Raw genomic sequence first — 22,814 nt, forward strand, 5'->3', positions numbered from 1 at the left:
ACAATTATCCACAAGTAATTCACATGACATAAACAAATCCATCAAAATGTTTTTTATTTCTTTGAATTAGGAGAGAAATATGCACAGATGAATTTTCAGGCAAAAACAGTTCAAAACAATTTTAAACAAATATGTTGGTGGATTTTGATGTGAGAGGACAACAGGAGATGGACATTTATTAAGTGTTATTATAGATTACAGACGTTTTTTGGAAAGAAGCAGTTATTTAAAAGTAAATGTCTTGTTGGATTTGTTTCTTAGAAACACAGCTTTTTTCTTTTACAAGATGTTAATTGACAGACTGGAGTCATGTGGATTACTTACGGATTATTGTGATGTTTATATTAGCTCTCATTCTGACTCTAAAAAAGCACTTTTCCTGATTGGAGTCTAAAAATACTGAATAAGAGTGACAGACTATAAGTAGCTGCTAAAATTGCAAGAGTATCCTGCAAACAACAGATAGCACATCCAACAAGGGCAATACACAATGCAGTTTATAATTTTATTCTGTGGTTATGCACCATAGTTTTTAACATTTGTTGATTTAAAAACTGAAATATAATGCAAAAGTGCGAAAATGGAAAATGGTGCTACTAATGCCAAGGTCATCAGTTCGATTCCCAAGGAATGCATGAATTGGAAAGAAAAAAAAAAGGATCTTAAGTGCAATGCAAATCACTATGGATAAAAGCATCTGCCAATTGTGTAAATATAAATGCTTTATATTTGTGTAAATATTAAAAGCTTTGCTGTGGATGCAAAATATGATCAACATGAGTTTTCATGCCACTCGAACAAAAAACTTCAGGATGGCTTGTTTCAGCTCCTGACTTTCAAGACGCATACAATCACAGCACAGCATGCAAGGCCTAATACTGAGGCTTGGATGCTTTGAGAACCAGCTAATGTAAAAAGTCACACGATCAAATAAGGTCATGATAAATCTTCTTCAACAGTCTAGATGTAATGGGAAATATCTGACAGAATAAATATTTTAAAAGCTCATTTATAACAATATTTACAACATCTTTCAATGTCCCTGAAAATGTGTTCTGGTCGATAAACACTGGTCAAACAGCCGGTGATACGAACAGTTCTCAAAGGCATTGAGCTGAGCTCGGTGCATTACTTTGAACTTGTGCCTTGTTGGTTTTGGGAAGTAAAATGGTCCAAATGAAAGCACAAAATGAATTAAAACAATTCTTTGAAGCAGTTTTGGTAAACAAACAGCATAAACAACAGCTGTAATTTTTTCTGTAACAATTTATGAAAACTTCATAGTTTGAAACTATGCAGAGCACAATGTATCGACAGAAGAATTCCTGTCCTTTCACACCAGTTTACAGAGCTAAAAATGATGTGATGACTTGTAGAATGAAAGAATTTGCATTTGCCAAGAGTCAGCTAAAAGGAAATTAATTTCAGCCGTTCTAGGACAAATTGGTATAACTTTTAAATGCTTTTACTTAGGTCATGATACATACATAATACATCATATATGGGTTCAAATTTAAACTCAAATCACTTATTCCTGGTGCTTGAATGGTCGTGGTCAGAGTATCTGATAACGGATAAACACCCCCCTCTAGAGGATATTTCATATATTAAAGCAAACGATCTGAACAGGAACTATATTACCACAGCCTAATAATAATAATTTAACATTAACATATATAGCAATTCACAATAAATGAATATATTCTTTGAATTGACATTGTATATACATAACACATTGTTGTTGTTGTTTATTAGTATCTCATCTAGGCTTGTTAAATTATTTCCATTAATTGTAAATGTGGCTATAACTTCATTTAGGGGATTGAGATGCTAAATAAATTAGCTAATTAAAATGATTTAGGCCCAGAGTTTCAAAAACTTGTAGCATTTGTTTCTTCATTTGTTTATGCAAATTCATCCGTTTGCAACGTTTTAGAATTTCTGCCCGTAAACAAATTTGCTAAAAGAAAATATGTGACCCTGGGCCACAAAACCTGTATTAAGTCGCTGGGGTATATTTGTAGCAATTGCCAACAATACATTGTATGGGTCAAAATTATCCATTTTTCTTTTATGCCAACAATCATTAGGACATTAAGTAAAGATCATGTTCCATGAAGATATTTTGTAAATTGCTTACCGTAAATATATCAAAACTTAATTTTTGATTAGTAATATGCATTGCTAAGAACTTCATTTGGACAACTTTAAAGGCAATTTTCTCAATATTTTGATTTTTTTTGCACCATCAGATTCCAGATTTTCAAATGGTTGACCAAATATTGTCCTATCATAACAAACCATACATCAATGGAAAGCTTATTTATTTAAATTTATTTAAAACTTATTTAAATCTCAATTTCGAAAAACTGACACTTAAGACTGGTTTTGTGGTGCAGGGTCATATATGTGTTCATCTGTCGTCTATGTAGAAACAAATGTAAACAAGTTTAAGCCTTTATTTACCCCCCACTTTGTCAATACAGTGCCCTTACGATATGATTTTCTTAAGTCTTTCCATTTATTGAATGATGAAACCATGAATGAGAGAAACGAAACTATATTGTACCATCCAGGAAATGAAACCTACCACCAGAGTAAACAACAGGTGTAGGACTCACCTTACAAGAAACAGCATCACGCTGGGACTAGTTCATAACGAGTGCACAGCGTCTGACATTTTGCCGTGTTGTGAAAAGAAGGATTTCTCTGTTATTTTGACGTTATTTAAAGATGGAGAAAATGAGTTACACGTTCAGTCAGCAATATGAGGAAAAAATCCGTCCGTGCATCGACACTATCGACAATTTACGGTCTCTGGGAGTCGAGAAGGACCTGGCGCTGCCTGCCATCGCTGTCATTGGAGACCAAAGCTCAGGAAAGAGTTCAGTTCTGGAGGCGCTGTCCGGAGTAGCGTTACCAAGGGGTAGTGGTAAGGACAATACATCAGAAAATAAAGATATAAAACATATATAAATAATATATACTGCATTTACGTAATTAACTATGGCGCAGTGATGGTTCTCTCTATACCGTAATATAATGAGTACAATGGATTTCACATGGTAGCCTGCACTTTCAAGAACACCGTGGTGCAACGATGTCTGGCAAACATCATTTCATGTTTTGTATAGGAATTGTTACAAGATGCCCTCTTGAGCTCAAAATGATAAGAACTAAAGATGAAGAGAAATGGCATGGGAGAATCAGCTACCAGGACAAAGAGGAAGAAATAGATGACCCAGCAGAAGTGGAGAAAAAGATTCGTGAAGGTAGAGAATGCTTAAAATGCATCTTAAGATCTTCCTAAAGAGTATATATAACTTAAGTTTTGTATCTAATTTGTAGCCCAGGATGAGATGGCTGGAGTAGGTGTTGGTATTAGTGATGAACTCATCAGTCTGCAGATCACCTCTGCCAATGTTCCTGACCTCACTCTCATTGACCTCCCTGGTATCGCACGAGTGGCAGTCAAGGGGCAACCTGAGAATATTGGAGATCAGGTGAACTTTTATATTTATTTAAATTTAATTTTTTTTTTTTTAAAGAAAAGACCTTTGTGAGTGAGACACAGGAACACCAATCAAATGCATTTCTTCTAGATTAAGAGACTGATCAGGAAGTTTGTTACGAAGCAAGAAACAATCAACCTGGTTGTGGTGCCATGCAATGTTGACATCGCAACCACAGAAGCGTTACAGATGGCTCAGGGGGAGGACCCTGAGGGAGAAAGAACATTAGGTGTGCATTGCTCATTGCATTTCAATGCTATCCACCTTATTTTGGAATTTTCTTTGAATGTCCAAGACTTCGAATTAATCACCATCTATAGGTAAATAACTAGAAGAATAACAAAGTCCAGTAAATGGTAATTTTTTCCCCCACTACAAATCATTTTTTTCCTATGATTATGATAATTAATTAAAATTATATAATAAATACAATATGATAAAATAATATTATAACAAACATGATAACAGTTTTCAATATCAAGCAAAATAAGGTATCTTAAAACAAATGCCACTCTAAATCTAGCACAGTCAAGTTAGCAATCAGAGTCAGTAAAAGTTAAAACCACAGGTTGCCATGCATATTCTGATTTTATTTTGATCATTTGTCTACTATAGGCATCTTAACAAAGCCGGATCTGGTGGACAAGGGCACTGAAGGGACAGTCGTAGACATTGTGCACAATGAGGTCATTCACCTTACTAAAGGCTACATGATTGTGAGGTGCAGGGGACAAAAAGAGATTTTAGATCATGTCACTCTTAATGAGGCCACAGAAACAGAGAAGGCCTTCTTCAAAGACCATTCTCATTTCAGGTGAGTATACAGTCACACTGCATTATCTATCAAGAGTTGATTCCATCAAATAACTAAAATAACATAGTATTTAGTGAGACCCTTTATGTGAGCCACATGACTGAAATTTGTTCTCCCTTCGGAGGGTGTGTCCAACCTTTTTCCATGTGTGTTTATTTGCAAAACTTTGCTTTGTAAATCACCTGCAGTATGCCCGCGTAGTGCATACACAGATTAATACCTCTTATTTGGGATTCAAGTAAATCTTAATTTTAAAAATAGTTCATGTGATGTTTATGGCATTTTTGCTCAGCAAACTCTATGAAGAAGGTTTTGCCACTATTCCCATCTTAGCTGAGAAACTAACAATTGAGCTGGTTCATCACATTCAGGTAATATTATTGTAATTTCACACAAAAGACAACTACATATTTAGATGAATAATAAACAGCTCATTTTTGTAATGCGATGTTTTTTAAATGCTAATCTGTTATGTAGAAATCTCTGCCTCGTTTAGAAGAGCAAATCGAGGCGAAGCTTGCTGAAACACAGAAGGAACTGGAGGCATACGGCGATGGACCCCCAACAGACCCTGGAGAAAGACTGAGATTTCTTATTGATGTGAGCACAACCATGAAATCTACTGTATCAGAGTATTAATATACCATACCGATATCACTAAGTCCCTGAAATTTGTCATGCCTCAATGCTAAATTTAGAAAGTTACAGCTTTCACTCAAGATTTGTTCAGCCTGACCACTGGGGAAGAGGTTAAATGTGCTTCAGATCTACTGATTTTTCCAGAATTTCGTCGAGAATTTGCAAAATGGAATAGCTTCTTGGTTTATTCAGGAGTTTCCTGTGAGTGAAGCTTATACTTGGTACCTGCTGGTTGTACTGTTGCTTTGGCCTGTGTTATGTTAAGATTTTGCTTTAAATGTTCACATCTGATGCATTGCATTTTAGCACTTGCTTAATTTAATTGCAAAGCACTTTTAGAAGCTGCACTCATAATTGAGCTGTGCAGTTGAATTTATTTTTCTGACAATGTTCAAAAACTCTGCAGTTAACAGGAAGATTGCGGAAGAAGTTGAAAGCTATGAAGCTAAGTATCGGGGAAGAGAGCTTCCAGGATTCATCAATTATAAGACCTTTGAAGGGCTTGTCAGGGCACAAATCAAGCTTTTGGAGGAACCTGCATTAAAGACACTGAAGACCATCTCTGGTTTGTGTTGTTTTATATTTTGAATCAGTTTTCAGTCATTTTCAGGTATTTTCTACAGTACATGTAAAGCTATTATGACAGTACTGTTCTACTTGAGGATACTCACGTAACAGTACATGACCAAAGAATGCTGAAACCAGGAAATCTCAAACCATTAAACTCACAATGCATAGGTGCATTTTTTTTGCCCTAGCTGATAAATATCAAAGATGACATTGTAAGATGACTCATGAATTCAATATTCTGTTTTTGAGCAAGGCATGTAACTCAAGGTTGCTCCAGGTGGATTTTTCTTCTATTAAAGGCATTGTGAATTGCTTCAGTTGAAGATAGCTATTAACTCATTAGTGCTGTTTATCGTGACAAAACTGAATTCACTGGATACGTTTGAAAGTGAAAGTTACTGTTTTAACATTGTGTTTACACAGATGTAGTAAGAAGGAAGTTCATCCAGATGGCCCAGTGCAGCTTCACTGGATTCCCTAATCTTCTGAAAATAGCAAAGGTAGTTTTCTGTGTATTAAAGGGATAGTTCACCCCAGAATGAAAATTTGCTCACCCCTCAGGCCATCTGAGATGTAGGTGACGTTTTTCTTCAGTAGTACAGTAAAGAAGCTTGGTGATTCATAAATAGCAAGTCAGCAGCTACCCTTTTTTGAGAATAAAAAAGCATATCAAGGAACACAAAATTAATACCTGTGGCTTCTGATGAAAGTTTGAGGTCTTATGAAGAGAAACGATTGGTCTGTGCAAAAAAATGAACATTTTTACAACATTATTACCAGTAATTTTCAACCTTAGGCAAATGGTCCAGAGTGATGTCCGGATTAATCATTCTAAAACTCAACAGTGCACCACATTTTCTTGATGTAACTCTGTGATGCAAAATGGTAATGCAGCGTGCTATAATTGAGAGCCATAAGGGTGGAAATGATTTTTCAACATGGCTTTCTTTTCCAGGGTTTCTAGAGTTATTAAAAAGATTTTAATTTTTGCAAATTGAGGCTTTAAAAGGTCAGAAATCAGAGCAGAAAGTCTTAAATTCATAAAGTCATGAAATTAAATGTTGAATGCACTGCACAAAATTAGCTTCCTCAGAATTTTTTAATCTCTCTCTTTTTTAAATCTTGTTCAAGTTTTAATCATAAATAAGACTGCTCATCTTTAGTCATTTTGCATCTAAATCTATCTTAATTTAAGAATCTTTAGATATTTGCACTGGAAAACAAAAAACAAATACTGAGGAAGAACATCACTTTTTTGCAGTGCAATCAAAAGGTACTGTAAAAGTTATTTCCATATTCTCGTGGTTGTGAGCAGAAATGGAGATCTGTTGTATTGTCAAAATTTGAAGCATTGCTAATACAAGACATTTTATTTAGAGACCGTAGTGACATGTTGTATTGCATTCCATACAGTTTATTAATTTCTTAAAATTTATTCATTTTTTGCTGTTATGACACAAGCGGTAATCATAAACTAGTGCTACGGCGTAGAATCTGCCCACCTACATTAATACTTAGTCACTATACACAAGTTCAAAATGATTAAAGAGTCATTTTTATTGCCTTTTTTAATGATTGATGATAATGCTATCAAATTTCACTCCAAAATTTGCATTACTTTTCAATGTTCAATAATGCCATTGAATTATAACACAATTTTAAGAAATTCGTATTCTGCAAAATACAATAACAAATCTTTTATATCCTTTTTTAGACTAAGATTGAAGCCATCAAGCAGGATAAAGAATCCTTGGCAGAATCCATGCTGAAGACCCAATTCAAGATGGAGCTCATTGTTTACAGTCAAGATGGCACATACAGCCAGAGTCTGCAACATGCAAAGGATAAGCTGAAGAAGGAAGATGATGATGATGAATATGAGGAAGATGAATGGTCCCAAAGGTTTCAATTTGTGGGTGTAGACATTTGCACAGGTGGCCATGCCACCTTGCGTGAGCTGAGGTTGCACCTTGAGTCCTACTACATGGTAAATGTGCCAACTAAAGCTTTCAGTGCTGTCAGAGGTAGCTCAAATTTAAATGTATATCTGAGACATTGTCTTATCTACCTCACCAGATTGCAAGCAAGCGTCTAGCTGACCAGATCCCAATGGTGATCCGCTATCTGCTGCTCCAGGAAGCAGCTTTGGAGCTCCAAAGGAACATGTTGCAGTTGCTGCAAAATAAAGATGATGCAGACAACCTGCTTAAAGAAGACTTTGACATTGGCCTAAAGCGGGAGAGCTTACTGAGTCGCCAGAAACGTCTCATGAAAGCACGCAGCCTCTTGCTTACCTTTTAGAATCACTTTGTTTAATCGAATCCAAATATTATGATCAATGCAAGTTATGCAATAAAATCATACGCTGGTAGTGAACAACATTGGCAGCAAAGAATGTAAACATTCATGCTGGTGAATGGTTTTATTTGAGATAGCAATTGAGTACTTATGAATAGGCTGTATTTTTTTCAAGTCCTTTAATAATATACTGTATCTATTCCTGAAATTACTTTTTTAACCTTAAGACCCTCCTTATGTAATAATAATGCCCTTGTTCAACGTCAATAAAGTGTACTTCTTTTGGGTCTATAGTGCAGGACATTGTAGTATCTTTAAAAAAAATAAATAAACACATGACACATCAAAGTTCCATAATAATGTCATATGTGAAGTTGAATATAATTGCAATACTGCCACAGATTTTTTTGTTAAACTAGTATTTCTCTAAATATGAACAATTTTCTGAGATTCAACACATAGATGTTTTACCGGCTATCACCTCGCTCACCCTGTGGTCTGTGTGGGTCCTAATGCCCAAGTATAGTGACGGGACACTATACAGTCAAAAAGCACTGTCTTTAAGATGAGACGTTAAAGCGAGGTCCTGACTCTCTGTGGTCATTAAAAATCCCACGGCACTTCTTGTAAAGAGTAGGGGTGTAACCCTGTCCACTTGCCCTTGTCAATCACAGCCTCCTAATAATCCCAATTTACTGAATTGTCTCTACTTCTCTCTCCTCTCCACCTGTAACTGGTGTGTGGTGAGCGCACTGGCGCCGTTGTCCTGTGGCTGCCGTCGCATCATCCAGGTGGATGATGGTTGATGAGAGACCAATAAAAAATTCAAAAAATTCAAAATTCAAACCTCTGCCCCAGAAATGCAACAACCACTTAGTTTGGCAAATTTAAACAGTTCAGGAAAGCAAGAATCATGGAAGCAATAAACGTCTTCAGGAGAGGGCCTGGCTAAAACAGCAGCTAACTAACAGGAGGAGTACTAAACCTATTCATGTAAAAGAAAAGAAATCAACAAAAGCTTTCCTCAATTCCCTCACTGACCATAAACAGGAGCACAAAATTAAATGGCACCCTCCCCCTACAGCTTAAATCAAATAAACAAAAGAAGCTACGATACCTTTGGATACCTTAAAAAGGAAGTAAGTTAAAGAATTTACATGCACTACTTGTAGTTACAGCACGCACTGCTGTTCAACAGGAATACAACCCACTCTCAGAAGTTTTCACTCAACAGTTAATTATTCAAATTCACCCACAATCAACAGATCTCTTAAAGAAGAAACCCCCCAACACAAGTCTGGAGCAGGGGAGAAGTGAGCCTCTCCAAGCAGTGTTCATTCTGCTCTTTTGTAGCAACACCGTCTGCAGCACACTCTCTGATGAGCACCACCTATGGGCAATTTGCAACTGCCAAGCAAGCAGAGAGTGAGAGAGAGAGAGGGAGAGAGAGAGCACACACACAGGCGAAACATAACCATGCCCAAAGGGCGGGAAAACACACCAACAATGCATTTAATATACAACACATACATCCTAGGGATGTAACAATATACCTCGGGAAGTCAGTTTGCAAGATGACAGGTACACATGGCTAACATAGATTCACAAGTTATTTATACACTTAAAACTCAAGGACAAACAAAACATCTTTGTTTCCATATTTGCATACTCCCTATAATGGCTGAAACTGAACAGAATTTTGCGAGTCTTTTTTGCAATCCACCCAACTGCAATCCTTTAATCACATTCTTGTGCACATGACCTAAACTTCCAAATACTAAAGTAATTAACTTACAATGATAGCTTCAACCAATGGCTGATATTTCAGCAGTTTGGAAAGATAGCAGGTATCCAAATACAGATCAAAACAACAGCCAACCTCAATGATAAATACATAGTTCAAAGCCTCAATCACAATGTTGGGAGTGTTCGGAATGTTTCTGAAATAGTCACTGTCAAATGTGCTATGATAGAACCAGTTCAATTCAACAGTAGTATGCTGGTAAATCTTGCTGTCTTTATGTATTGTTTTTAGGTCCTTTACAATCAAATCAACCAGATGATCGTGTCTGGCCACATACAGTCCTTTGTAACAACAACATCCATTCAAGATGTGGGCAACAGTTTAATTTCCTGTTGATTTTGATGTAACAGACAGAAGGGGCTTTAATATCATATTGACAGATAATGTGTGTCATGTTTAATCATAAAAGTTAGAATATCCTTAGATTGAAAAGTTTGTCAAAACATTGTGGGATACTAAATGGTCACCCGATTGGAGAAGTGCACATTTTCCCTGTAGTTTCAAGCTAGTCTCAGCCTCAGACGTCACGCCCACGGACCGTTGGCTAAATGTCAGATGCATATGGCACACAAAAGTGGAAACACTTAAGGAGTTTCAAAGTTGTCATCGGATTGGTTGAATTATATAGGATTTCCGGGGACATGTGTGTCGCGTTCTTTAATGTTCCGCCTGGAAACAAAGATGCCGTGACACCAAACCCCCTCACGAAAGAAGAAAGCCGTCGTGTTTACAACTGACGACAAGCGCTTATCAGGATCAACTAAACGCTGGATTTTCAAAAGTATGTGAAATATTTAAAGCATAGAACAGAATCTTTCAAATACGACCGAGTTTTACACACCTCGAGTCCCACTACAAGGTAATTGTGCCAACTAACTGGAGGTTTAGTCTCTATTTTTTGCTTAAGTTCATCAGAGCGGTGCAAAACAAGCGATAAACAATCATGTGTTTAACTGTCTTTAGATGTAGTTGTGTTTACAGTTTAAAAACACATGACCGCTATCCACCTTATTCTTCAACATGGAAGCAAGCCTATGGGCGAGACTTTCGGTTCATTAGCCGCAGTAGGGAAATAAGGAGAATAATAACAATATGCAAGTGTTCATAATTAAGATACATTAAAATAATATTCTAAGATGCACCAATTTGCAATATTAAGCATCAAAACAAGCTTTTTTGTATAGCCAAAAATAGCTGGACACAGAAGAGAACAGAAGCCAGACCCATCAAATTTACAAATGGCCGTGTCCACTCTTACGACAAAACTAAGGTGGATAGACTAAAAACAGACTTCAGTTACATGAATGTCACATGTAAATAATTAATTAACGAAACATACTATATCCTAACTGCATTAATTTAATCAGATTTGTCATCATCATTTTTGCTAAAAAAAAAAAAAAAAAAATCAGGGGACACCCCTAAGTCAAATTTTTACTTATCATGGGGGGTACCTGGATACCCTGTGTAGCCATTTTCAAATGAAGAAAACATTAGCTACACTGTAAAAAAAAAAAGTTGAGCCAACTTAAAATTTTAAGGCAACCGCAGCTTCAGCAGATTTTTGAGTTTTCTCAACTTTTGAGAAAATTTGAAAATCTCCCACAAAAATAAGTTAAGCAAACTCAAAAATCTGCTGAAGCTGGTAAAACAAAAATGTTAAGTTCGCGCAACATTTTTTTTTTTTTACAGTGTACTCTAATGGTGTCACGCCCCTGGACTGTTTTGTTGTGTTTTTGCTCCCCATGTGTTCCCTGTGACCCAGTTTCTCTCCAGTCTGATTGTTAATTTGCTCCAGCTGTGTCTTGTTTTCCCCTGATTTTCCTGTCCTTATAAGCCCCAGTCCATTCAGTTCATGTTGGTCGGTCTTTGAGTGTCTACCCTGCCTGTGATCTGTGTTCCCATTTGTATAGTAAACTCTAGTATTGTGAAATTGTTCGTCTCCTCGTTCCTGGTTCCCTCACTCCCCGTTAAGTGTGACAGAAAGACCGACCTATAACAGTAACCTCCGTGTTTTCCCTCTGTTTTGTTTCCTCGTTTTTATCTGTTTTTTTTTTTTTTTAGTCCCCATGGATCCCCTCGTCCGGCCTGAATTCCTCCTCCTCCTGCTGGAGCAGGGTGAACGATCTCTTGAGGACCATACTACATTTACATTTACATTTATGCATTTAGCAGACGCTTTTATCCAAAGCGACTTACATTGCATTCAAGTTACAGTTTTTTAAATTTTTTTTACATACTAGACTGTTCCTGTTGCTAGCAAATGCCACCAGCTACCCGGAAGATGCGCTCTGCTCCTTCTACAACGCAAGCTTGAACACTGCGTGGAGAGCACTGTCGTCCGAGGATGGTCCTCGAGAGGATTTCGCCGTCTTCGTGGAGTGGACTCTGGCGAGAAACGGATCACCCCTCACCCTTGGTTCCCTTGTTCAGCCCAGGGGGCTTCAGATCCTCCAGTGCCCGCTCCTTGAAAATGCCCACCCTCCCACCCGCTCCTGCCTCCTCTACCGCTGTCGTCTGGTAGCCCCTCTGCTCGCCTTCAGCCCACCATCAATGCGGTACAAGCCCCACGGGACTGCCATCCTCCAGTGTCGCCGGGGCTGGAGTATACCTCACCTCTGCCTCCAGCCTCCTCGGCCCGGACTCCACCTCAGCCTGTTGACCCAGCGACTCCACCTCTGTTTCGTTGTTCCCTCGCCTCCACCGTCACCCGTTGATCCTCCAGCTCCACCGGGCTCCCTCGTCCCTCCGGCTCCGCCTTGGTCGGGCGTCGACCCGCCATCGCCTCAGGACTCTGCTCCTCCGGCTGCACCTCGTCGCTGCGGATCTCCGGAGCTCTGCCTTCGCCTCGGACGCCAGAGCACTCGGCTCCACCTTGGCTCCCCGGATCCTCGGCATCCCCCTGGCTCGTCGGCTCTCCGTCTCCGCCTTGGGCTCCTCCACCACCTGCTCTGCCGCCATTGTTAGGTCCCCTGGAGTCGGCGGCCATGCCTCCTCCATGGCTCCTCCCTCCATCGGCTCCACCGTGGGCCATCATGGCTGTGGCCTGGGTCCTGCCAGGCTCCTTCGTCACCTCCCTGGTCTCTGTCAGCCGGCCCCCTCCCAGGTGTCCATCCTCCTCCTGAGCCTCCGCCTTTGTTCCCACCTGAAATTCTTTGTCTCCTCATTCCTGGTTCCCTCGCTCCCATGAAGTGTGACAAATGGGCTATTTTAGATACTCAGTGTTCATAATATTAATGAAAACATTAGGGGTTTAACGGTACACAAAAATGAAAGGTTCAGTATGTACCTCGGTTTTGACGTCACGGTCTTTTAATACGTTTTTGGTACAGAAGACAGGGAAGGCTATAAAATTGCTTTTTTATTAGACAGGGGTTTACTAAATAAAATTATAATTACAAATTTCATAAGGATAACATTTTCTGCTAATGTTATAAACTAGGGAGACCTATTACTTGCACATTTCACCCAAACTATTAAATTCGATAGCTACTTACTTTTACACTCAAAAAAAAAAAAAGTTCCAAATGGGATATATCGCCCTCCAAAGGGAACTTCGGAGTGAAAACAATAATGTCCACCATACTGAAGGGTCATTCCAAACTGAAGTGCTCAAAATCCTTCGGAATGAAGGATTTTGAAGGGTACAACTAATGGAGACTTCGGGCCCCCATGATCCTTTGCACAGGGAAGTTGTTTGGCGTCACACCCTGTGTACCATTTGGAAGGGTTCATCCCTATGTCCCAATCCTTTCAAAGGAATTAGGGCATAGAGATGAACCCTTCCGAATGGAACGCAGGGAGCGCCAAATAATAACTGTTCATGTTAAATTAAAGTAAAACTGTTTGTATGTACTAATAAGATCTAGACAGATAGATTTTACACAATTTTAAACATTCCTAAAAGTTCAACTGTCAAAACCCCATACAACTATACTGGCCACATGGGTGATATGGATAATGCAACTAAATAAATGTGCAATTAGGTTTTCAAAAATATTTGTGCTCAAAAAGAGGCTTAAATGCAGAATAATAAGGCTAATTAATTAAAGATCTATTTCCAAAAGCACAAACTACATTTGAAAAGTTCAAGAAGTTTATATCATGTAACAGTTTTTGAAAATAAAAATTTTAAATACACTAGAGCTTGTTTGAAAAGTGTGTTAAGTAGTTAATACTGTATTTGTTTTATTTATCATATGTTCTCATGTTTATTTTTGTAATGTGTTTAGACTATGTAAAGTCATATTCTTGTTATAATGTAGTTATAATGTATAATGTTTTGATCTGTTTGGTTTGTGTTTCATATTTTTCATAGTGTGATTTTTGGTTAACTGTATTAGTTAATTAAAATAATATACGGAACCCACAAAAACATAAAAACGCATGTCCTTGTTTTTAAATTGATAGGTAATAGAAAGTGAGATTTTAATGATATTTTGAACACTGGAGAGGAAATGTTGTCGTCTTAAGTTAATGTCTGATTTTAACTGTTCCTTTTCTGCGTTAATTTTATGTTGCTCTGGACTAAGGTATATTATACCCACATATCAAGAATAGATTTTGAAATTGAGATGAAATAAATAAGCTGAGTAAAAAAGCTTTCCATTGATGTATAGTTTGTTAGCATAAGACAATATTTGGCCCATGATACAACTATTTAAAAAATCTGGAATCTGAGGGTGCAAAATAAATCAAAATACTGAGAAAAGTGCCTTTAAAGTTGTCCAAATTAAGTCCTTATCAATGCATATTACTAATCAAAAATTAAGTTTTTATATATTTAAGGTAGGACATTTGCAAAATATCTTCATGGAACATAATTTTAATTAATATCCTAATGATTTTTGGCATAAAAGAGAAATTTATAATTTTGACCCATACAATTGTCAGCTATTGCTACAAATATACCCATGCTACTTATGACTGGTTTTGTGGTCCAGGGTCACATATTGCAAGATAGAGAAGGGAGCCTTGGATCTTCTATATCTTTCTTTTGGTGAGAAAATTCATGCTCTGTATTTTCATGCCAAATTGTAATATATATATATATATATATATATTTAACATTATGTACTGCATGCACACGTACACACTTAAAGGGTTAGTTCACATAAAAATAAAACTTTTGTTATCATTTATTCATTCTCATGTTATTTCACACCTGTATGAGTTTTTTTTTTCTTTTTTTCTGCTGAACACAAACAAGATATTTTACTTTCATAGTATGAATAAAAATACATTCTTCAATACCTTCTGTTGTGTTCAACAGAAAACAGAAACTCATACAGGTTTGGAACAACTTGAGGGTGAATAAATGATGGCAAAAGTTTCATTTTTGGATGAACTTTCCCTTTGAGCAATATCACACGAACAAGAGTACTGTGAAGGTGTCTATACATAGCTGAGGAAAGGCTGCTTTGTTGTGCCTGCTCAAAATTCTGTGTATAGATGCAATGCAGCATAAAAGGCAGACTAAATGTTTCCAGCTCTGACCTGTTTTCGACTCTGAGTAGAGCTATGCACTTGTAATTGCTCTGTAAGTGCATGTATGCCCTTCTGAGCAGCATGAAACAGTAAGGACACATATGTCACTTTCAGAAGTGCTTCTGTGCCATCTTTGTAGTTTGAATTTGTCATTGGACATTAGATCAATCTAGATCAGGTATGGGACCACATGAGTCTAACATGTAGTATGTTTGTTGTTGTGTGTGTGTGTGTGTGTGTATGTATATATACAGTGAGGAAAATAAGTATTTGAACACCCTGCTATTTTGCAAGTTCTCCCACTTAGAAATCATGGAGGGGTCTGAAATTGTCATCGTAGGTGCATGTCCACTGTGAGAGACATAATCTAAAAGAAAAAATCCAGAAATCACGATGTATGATTTTTTAACTATTTATTTGTATGATACAGCTGCAAATAAGTATTTGAACACCTGAGAAAATCAATGTTAATATTTGGTACAGTAGCCTTTGTTTGCAATTACAGAGGTCAAACGTTTCCTGTAGTTTTTCACCAGGTTTGCACACACTGCAGGAGGGATTTTGGCCCACTCCTCCACACAGATCTTCTCTAGATCAGTCAGGTTTCTGGCCTGTCGCTGAGAAACACGGAGTTTGAGCTCCCTCCAAAGATTCTCTATTGGGTTTAGGTCTGGAGACTGGCTAGGCCACGCCAGAACCTTGATATGCTTCTTACAGAGCCACTCCTTGGTTATCCTGGCTGTGTGCTTGGTCATTGTCATGTTGGAAGACCCAGCCTCGACCCATCTTCAATGCTCTAACTGAGGGAAGGAGGTTGTGCCCCAAAATCTCGCAATACATGGCCCCGGTCATCCTCTCCTTAATACAGTGCAGTCGCCCTGTCCCATGTGCAGAAAAACACCCCAAAGCATGATGCTACCACCCCATGCTTCACAGTAGGGATGGTGTTCTTGGGATGGTACTCATCATTCTTCTTCCTCCAAACACGTTTAGTGGAATTATGACCAAAAGTTCTATTTTGGTCTCATCTGACCACATGACTTTCTCCCATGACTCCTCTGGATCATCCAAATGGTCATTGGCAAACTTAAGTCGGGCCTGGACATGTGCTGGTTTAAGCAGGGGAACCTTCCGTGCCATGCATGATTTCAAACCATGACGTCTTAGTGTATTACCAACAGTAACCTTGGAAGCGGTGGTCCCAGCTCTTTTCAGGTCATTGACCAGCTCCTCCCGTGTAGTTCTGGGCTGATTTCTCACCTTTCTTAGGATCATTGAGACCCCACGAGGTGAGATCTTGCATGGAGCCCCAGTCCGAGGGAGATTGACAGTCATGTTTAGCTTCTTCCATTTTCTAATGATTGCTCCAACAGTGGACCTTTTTCACCAAGCTGCTTGGCAATTTCCCGTAGCCCTTTCCAGCCTTGTGGAGGTGTACAATTTTGTCTCTAGTGTCTTTGGACAGCTCTTTGGTCTTGGCCATGTTAGTAGTTGGATTCTTACTGATTGTATGGGGTGGACAGGTGTCTTTATGCAGCTAACGACCTCAAACAGGTGCATCTAATTTAGGATAATAAATGGAGTGGAGGTGGACATTTTAAAGGCAGACTAACAGGTCTTTGAGGGTCAGAATTCTAGCTGATAGACAGGTGTTCAAATACTTTTTTGCAGCTGTATCATACAAATAAATAGTTAAAAATCATACATTGTGATTTCTGGATTTTTTTTTAGATTATGTCTCTCACAGTGGACATGCACCTACGATGACAATTTCAGACCCCTCCATGATTTCTAAGTGGGAGAACTTGCAAAATAGCAGGGTGTTCAAATACTTATTTTCCTCACTGTATATACTGTATTTTTTTTAGATACTTTTTTTTTTTTTTTAATCTGGGGTGGGCCTACCATAGCCAGTGGAGTGGTGCCTGTTATGCCCCCTTCTTTTTAACGGCCCGGCAAAGGATGAACGACCTGTGTCATAAACAGTGACATGTAAAACTAGTCATGCATATTTAGGCCAGTAATATTTGGACACTGTCACCAACTTCTGCTGCTTGAGTAAGGATCATTATGAAAATAATATTATCCACAGAAGAGGTGCAGATTTTGCAATAGATCATTAAAATAAATAAATAAATATATAAATAGACTGCATCAACTTACATTTGGTCAGAACCTCAAGTAAATTACATGCTATTTTGTTTAGTTATCTGTTCAGAATTGTGATCTCTATCTGAAACAAACACTGCATCAGAGTGTTTACGCCTCGTTCCTGACCGCATCACTGCCTTTACTGCATGTTTTTAGGAGACTGTCCTCCTCCGAAAAACGACCCCATAGGTCGTTTGTGCAAGCAGCGTATTACGACCTATTATTACGTTTTTAAATCTAGCGCCCTCTAGCAGCCTTAGAAATTACGACAGTCTCGTTTGTCTGGTCATCAAATGACCTTTGACTGTCGTTACCATCGTTACTAATTAAAAAAGGAGGAGTGACCCAACAATTCGCCGTACGTCGTTGTCCAGGTATGTTTATTATTTTATTTTATGGTTTGTTTTTTAAGGTACCGTTCTGATTGTCTGCAATTAATGTGTAAGCAAGTGCAGTTTGACGTTTTCTTTACAAATCAGTTGTGAATGCCTCTGAACTAATGTAATCACAGTGCTGTTAAATGCCCAGTGGCCACAATACTTTTTACCATAGTAACTGTCGTTTTACTGTGGTATTTGTAGTTAAAACACAGTAAACACAATACTTACCATGGTTTTTTCCACAGTAGCTTTGGATAAAATAGTCTGCTATGTAAATTTAACAATGTTTTTACTGCACACTATTTGAAAAGCACAACACTAACCATGATTTTACTATAATTACTGTGTTTATTGTGTACTCTTTGTAGTTAAAGCACAGTACACAACACCTAACATACTTTGAAAACTGTGTTTTTACTGTGTAATGTTACTATTTGTAGTTAAAGCACAGTAACACAACATTTACCATGTTTTTACCACAGTAATGTAGTTTTAATGTGGTATTTGTAGTTAAAACACGGTATCCACAACACTTACCTTGTTTCACCACAGTAACTGTGTTTTTACTGTACTATTTGTAGTTAAAGCACAAACACACAACATTTACCATGTTTTTACCGTAACGTAGTTTTAATGTGGTATTTGTAGTTAATCACATAACTTTTTAGTGACATACGGGCCAAGTATGGTGACCCATACTCGGAATTTGTGCTCTGCATTTAACCCATCCAACGTGCACACACACAGCAGTGAACACACACCGTGAACACACACCCGGAGCAGTGGGCAGCCATTTATGGGGAGCAGTTGGGGGTTCGGTGCCTTGCTCAAGGGCACCTCAGTCGTGGTATTGAGGTGGAGAGAGCGCTGGACATTCACTCCCCCACCTACAATCCCTGCCAGCCTGAGACTCGAACTCGCAACCTTTGCATTACGAGTCCAATTCTCTAACCATTAGGCCACGACTTCCAACTTGCCATGCCTGTAAAGAAAAATGTAATTCAATATTTTTTTGTCTTGCAGTTTTTTCAGATCACATACATCTCCATCTTCTACAACAACCTTTAGTGTCCAGCAGCTGTTTAACAGCTCTCTCTCTCTCTCTCTTTCAGCTTTTCCTTGCCTATTTTTCTGAACTGTTATTCATAATTAATTTACACATTTTTGCTCTCTTTCTTCCTTTCTCTTTTTCATCATGACATATTTTCAAAGCTCAGAATAGAATTTTGATCGGTTATGTCAAAAAGCTGCTAATATTAACAGGTAACTTGTACTCGAAGCTCAGTGCTGAACTTGAAGAAGCTGCCAGGGAGGCTAAAGTCCTTCAAAGGTTCAACATTTTCTGTTTTCTTTGTTTCAGCTAAAAAGGAAGACCAAAGGAAGGCCTGTCGAACTCTTGTCTTGTTTGTGGAGAGGGATGAATTTGGCCATCTTGTGTGTTTATGGAGAAGACCAAAAGCTGCAAAGGCAAACATTTCCAATGGTACGTCTGTGTTGGTCTTAACCCTTTGACTGAACTTTACGGCAGTTACATTTTGCACAGCATTTGATGTTTCTTAAACTTTGGTTTACATATCCCACAGCCCCATCAGGAAGAGCCCTCAACAAAGTCTTACGCTGAAGTAGTAATAATCCATAGAATTTCAGCAAATTCATATGATACACTGTGTGTTCCTACAAAGTTCTAGGACTTTTACTCCTGCTGTCATTGGCCTTTGCCTCAACTCTCATGCAGATTGTGCCAATTGTAAGTAGTCAGAGTGTTTGTATCATAAAGATTGTATTAAGTCAATTGTATTCTTTATTAATCTTTACAAATTGGCGCAGTCTCTTCCCGTTCCAGCAGTACATGATATCTGTCCACATCTCACAGTCTGCCTTTTTATTGAACACATCTGTCCAAGCAAGAGTCTGGAAATGCTAGTTTAACTTGTCGCGTGAAAAATCAGATCTTCAATTAATTTGGCCAAATCAGATCACTTAAAGCTGTTCACACCAAGAACAATAACTATAATGAAAACCATTTAGCATCCACACTAACAGACAATAATATTCTATTTATTATAAGCACGCTCTATAGTTGTGTTGTTGTCTGCCATTTGTTGTTGTCAATATTTTAATTGTTCATGTGATAAATTCTCTTTCTTTCTGTGTTGCAGGATTTCTCACATACTACACCATCAGCTCTCCACAATATCAGCCTTTTCAAAAGCTTCCACATCTCTGTCTCTCTCTCTGCTCTCACATCTGCTCTCAGTCCTTTACTGCCAACGTCCAGTCTTAGCATGTCTACGTGTATTAATTTCTCCTCTACAGTCAACACTCCCATCTCTACTGTGAGCACTTCTGTCGCTATCACTATGACTTTTATAATTATAAAATTATAATTGTTATCAACCATTTTAATTTGTCTTGCATATAGTCACAATAGAAGAAACAATGATTACAGGAGATACATTTTTAGCCTATTTGTTCATTAAAGGGGAAAAAAATTATGTCTTTTCAATTGGAGGCTCAAAACTTCCAGTTTGTAAAATATTATTTGGCATCTTATAACGTTTTTCTGTAAACAAACTCTCTTTTTCTTTTTGAATGTTAGACAGTTGTTTTTTAAAGGGGTCTTCTATTGCATACTTTTTAGTTACATGTTTGTTGTACCCATTAATTACTTTATCAATCAGTCATTGATTTAAGTTGTTATATTTCACTATAATTGATTACGTTTTTGCAGATACATTTTCATAAGCCACGACCTTTTTTTTTTTTTTTTCTGTTTTTTTTCATAGTGACACAAACTAGAGAGAGAATGCTGTTCTATGTTTGTCTTGGAAACGTTTGACATATCAATAAACACTGAGAAATGACTACAAAGTGTGTGATTCATATTTTTATTATTATTATTATTATTCCTATTGTTCAACTGGCACATCTAAGATTGACAAGATTGCAGGGTCCATTTCCAGGAAATACAGAAGTGATTAATTGTATACCTTTAATACACTATAAATACATTGTAAATGTTACAGAAGCAAAATTGATGTTGTTTGAATAATTATGAGAGTTGTAGTTTTTTTGTAAGCAAATGAATGTATATGCAAACCTTTGAGTTTAAATATTGTATATTAATTAATGTTAGTGTAAACAATGTATACAATGGAAACCATTACACCCTTGTTTAAAAAATAATAATAATTAATAAAAAATCAATGTAATCAACAAATCTATTGCTGAATTAGGTTAACCACACGATGCAATCTGTTGTTGCAGTTTTATATTGAGTAGAGACAAATAAATCTTTATCTTGTTATTGGTCCATTCACCACAAGAACCCGGAAGATGACCATATATGGACAAGTAAGTGTGACGCCTCTGCTCAACTGGGTTGCCATTGGCTTTGAACTTCTCTTGGCGCTCGCAGAACTCACTGTGATTGGACTATCTTTTAACCCAAATTAAAAAACGCTTAATGTTGCAAAGTACGTTTTGCTGTTATTAATGCGTCAGTAATACCTTCAGTTAACAATTAAGTGTTGCTATTTCGTGAGAAATCACCTCTTTACCGAGATCGTAACCCTAACCCTAAGCATAACTTCATTGAACTACAAATAGGTTTTTTTGTGTTCAATGGATAGAATGGCAGAGGCTTATGGGTAATGTAGTTTAAAATGTTTAATAATGAATTGGGGAAATTTTCAATCTTTTTTGAACAAATGTATATCTAAACATGTTCATTGTGCAAACATCTATGACATATTTAAGAGACAGGCTGAAATTTGGTATTTTACTAAGAACACTTTTTTAAACACCTTTATACCACCTTTCCGTATATGTTTGAAAACTGTGTCCAACATTATTTAGTAAACATAGCACAAGTAGTTGTCTTGCCAATTTTCTGTTTGATACTATAATCAGACTTTGATTTATAGCCATTTGAAATGTTACATTTTTCTGCTCTTCCAGGGGTCTGCTGGGCCCCTGGGGATTGAAGGGCTGCAAAACATACACAGATCTATTCTCATCATGGACAACAAACTGTGCTGAGTTGCATTTATGTCTGAAAATTTATTTTAGATTGTCTTTTCAACAACTTGCCATTATGTAAGTTGTGGCAAGTTAGAATAAGAATGGACCCCAAAAATCGCCATTTGGAACGGGCTCCATTTACTTAATTAGATCAAGAACAAGAATACAGTGCTGACAGTAAACAAAGACACCAAATTAAACAACCAATACATATTGTGACACTTCATTGTACTATTACAGTATTACGCCAATGTGTCATTCAGTAAGACAAGGTACAGACAGTGTGTAGTTTATGTGCAAAGTCATACAATTCGCGCATTGCCAAGAATCATAGCATAAAAGACCCTGAATTTGAAAAACTCTTGTCAAAAAAATTGCATCTTTGTCCTACTCAAGTGTTGGACATCAGTAATGTACATGCTCATCTTCATTATAATATTCATGTTGATCTTTCCCTGGTAAATCATCCTCAGGTATGCATGAAGTGCTTGTAGCAATTTAGTCCATGCAGTCTCTTCTAATGCATCTTTCAGCCTTCCCCTAATGTAACAGAGTCATTAATATGACCTAATGATAATGGCTTAATTAAAACAATCATGGTAATTATATGTATTGTTTACAAAATTAAATGGTGTATGTACCAAACAACATCTTTAATACAGAATATTCACCATACTTTATTATCCAACACCATGTGCAATACTTTACTGGAGGATACAGCATAAAAACAGCTAAAGTAGCATATAAAGACAAATCATATTCAAGAGAAATAAAAAATAGTTATTTAAAACCATATTATATAAATCAGATAATCAGATGAAGCCACCCAAATGCATGCATGGTGAAATGTCTTGAGCATCATAGAATCACATTCAGTTTCCTTCTCATCAGATCTCTCCTGGTTTTCTTCCTCTTGCTTGCTTGTCCATGTCCCTATCATAAACTTCTTCTTCAATTTCATGAACAATCTGCAGTTGTTATCCATCACATTACAGTACTGACGAACAAAAGAAATGTGACCAATTCAAATCAAATCACTTTATTGTCACAATACCATGAACACGTACAGGTTTTGAAAGTCTTCTGTGCAAACTGCAGCATGACATTATGGATGACACATATTGAATATATATTCA

At 37.4% G+C, this 22,814-nt stretch overlaps 1 protein-coding gene and 1 long non-coding RNA gene across 3 annotated transcripts; both read left to right on the top strand.

Annotated features, from left to right (window-relative positions):
- The first annotated feature begins 2,376 nt into the window (after positions 1–2,376).
- On the top strand, positions 2,377–8,187 carry LOC131546893 (interferon-induced GTP-binding protein MxB-like). The gene is made up of 12 exons (XM_058786996.1): positions 2,377–2,932; positions 3,135–3,272; positions 3,349–3,503; positions 3,603–3,741; positions 4,128–4,326; positions 4,619–4,697; positions 4,804–4,926; positions 5,025–5,166; positions 5,372–5,530; positions 5,959–6,035; positions 7,250–7,522; positions 7,612–8,187. The coding sequence occupies exons 1-12, from the start codon at positions 2,734–2,736 to the stop codon at positions 7,834–7,836; spliced, it is 1,908 nt and encodes a 635-aa protein (XP_058642979.1). The 5' UTR covers positions 2,377–2,733; the 3' UTR covers positions 7,837–8,187.
- A 9,360-nt stretch (positions 8,188–17,547) lies between these two features.
- Positions 17,548–20,398, top strand: LOC131548228 (uncharacterized). Of its 2 annotated transcripts, none has more exons than XR_009273108.1 (4): positions 17,548–17,649; positions 19,016–19,138; positions 19,239–19,402; positions 19,815–20,398. It is a non-coding gene; the product is annotated as an uncharacterized LOC131548228 (long non-coding RNA). The 2 variants fall into 2 exon arrangements; XR_009273110.1 differs by lacking the exon at positions 17,548–17,649 and adding an exon at positions 18,792–18,918.
- The last annotated feature ends 2,416 nt before the right edge of the window (positions 20,399–22,814 follow it).

The sequence above is a fragment of the Onychostoma macrolepis genome, chromosome 01 (assembly GCF_012432095.1).
Source record: "Onychostoma macrolepis isolate SWU-2019 chromosome 01, ASM1243209v1, whole genome shotgun sequence".
Taxonomy (NCBI): domain Eukaryota; kingdom Metazoa; phylum Chordata; class Actinopteri; order Cypriniformes; family Cyprinidae; genus Onychostoma; species Onychostoma macrolepis.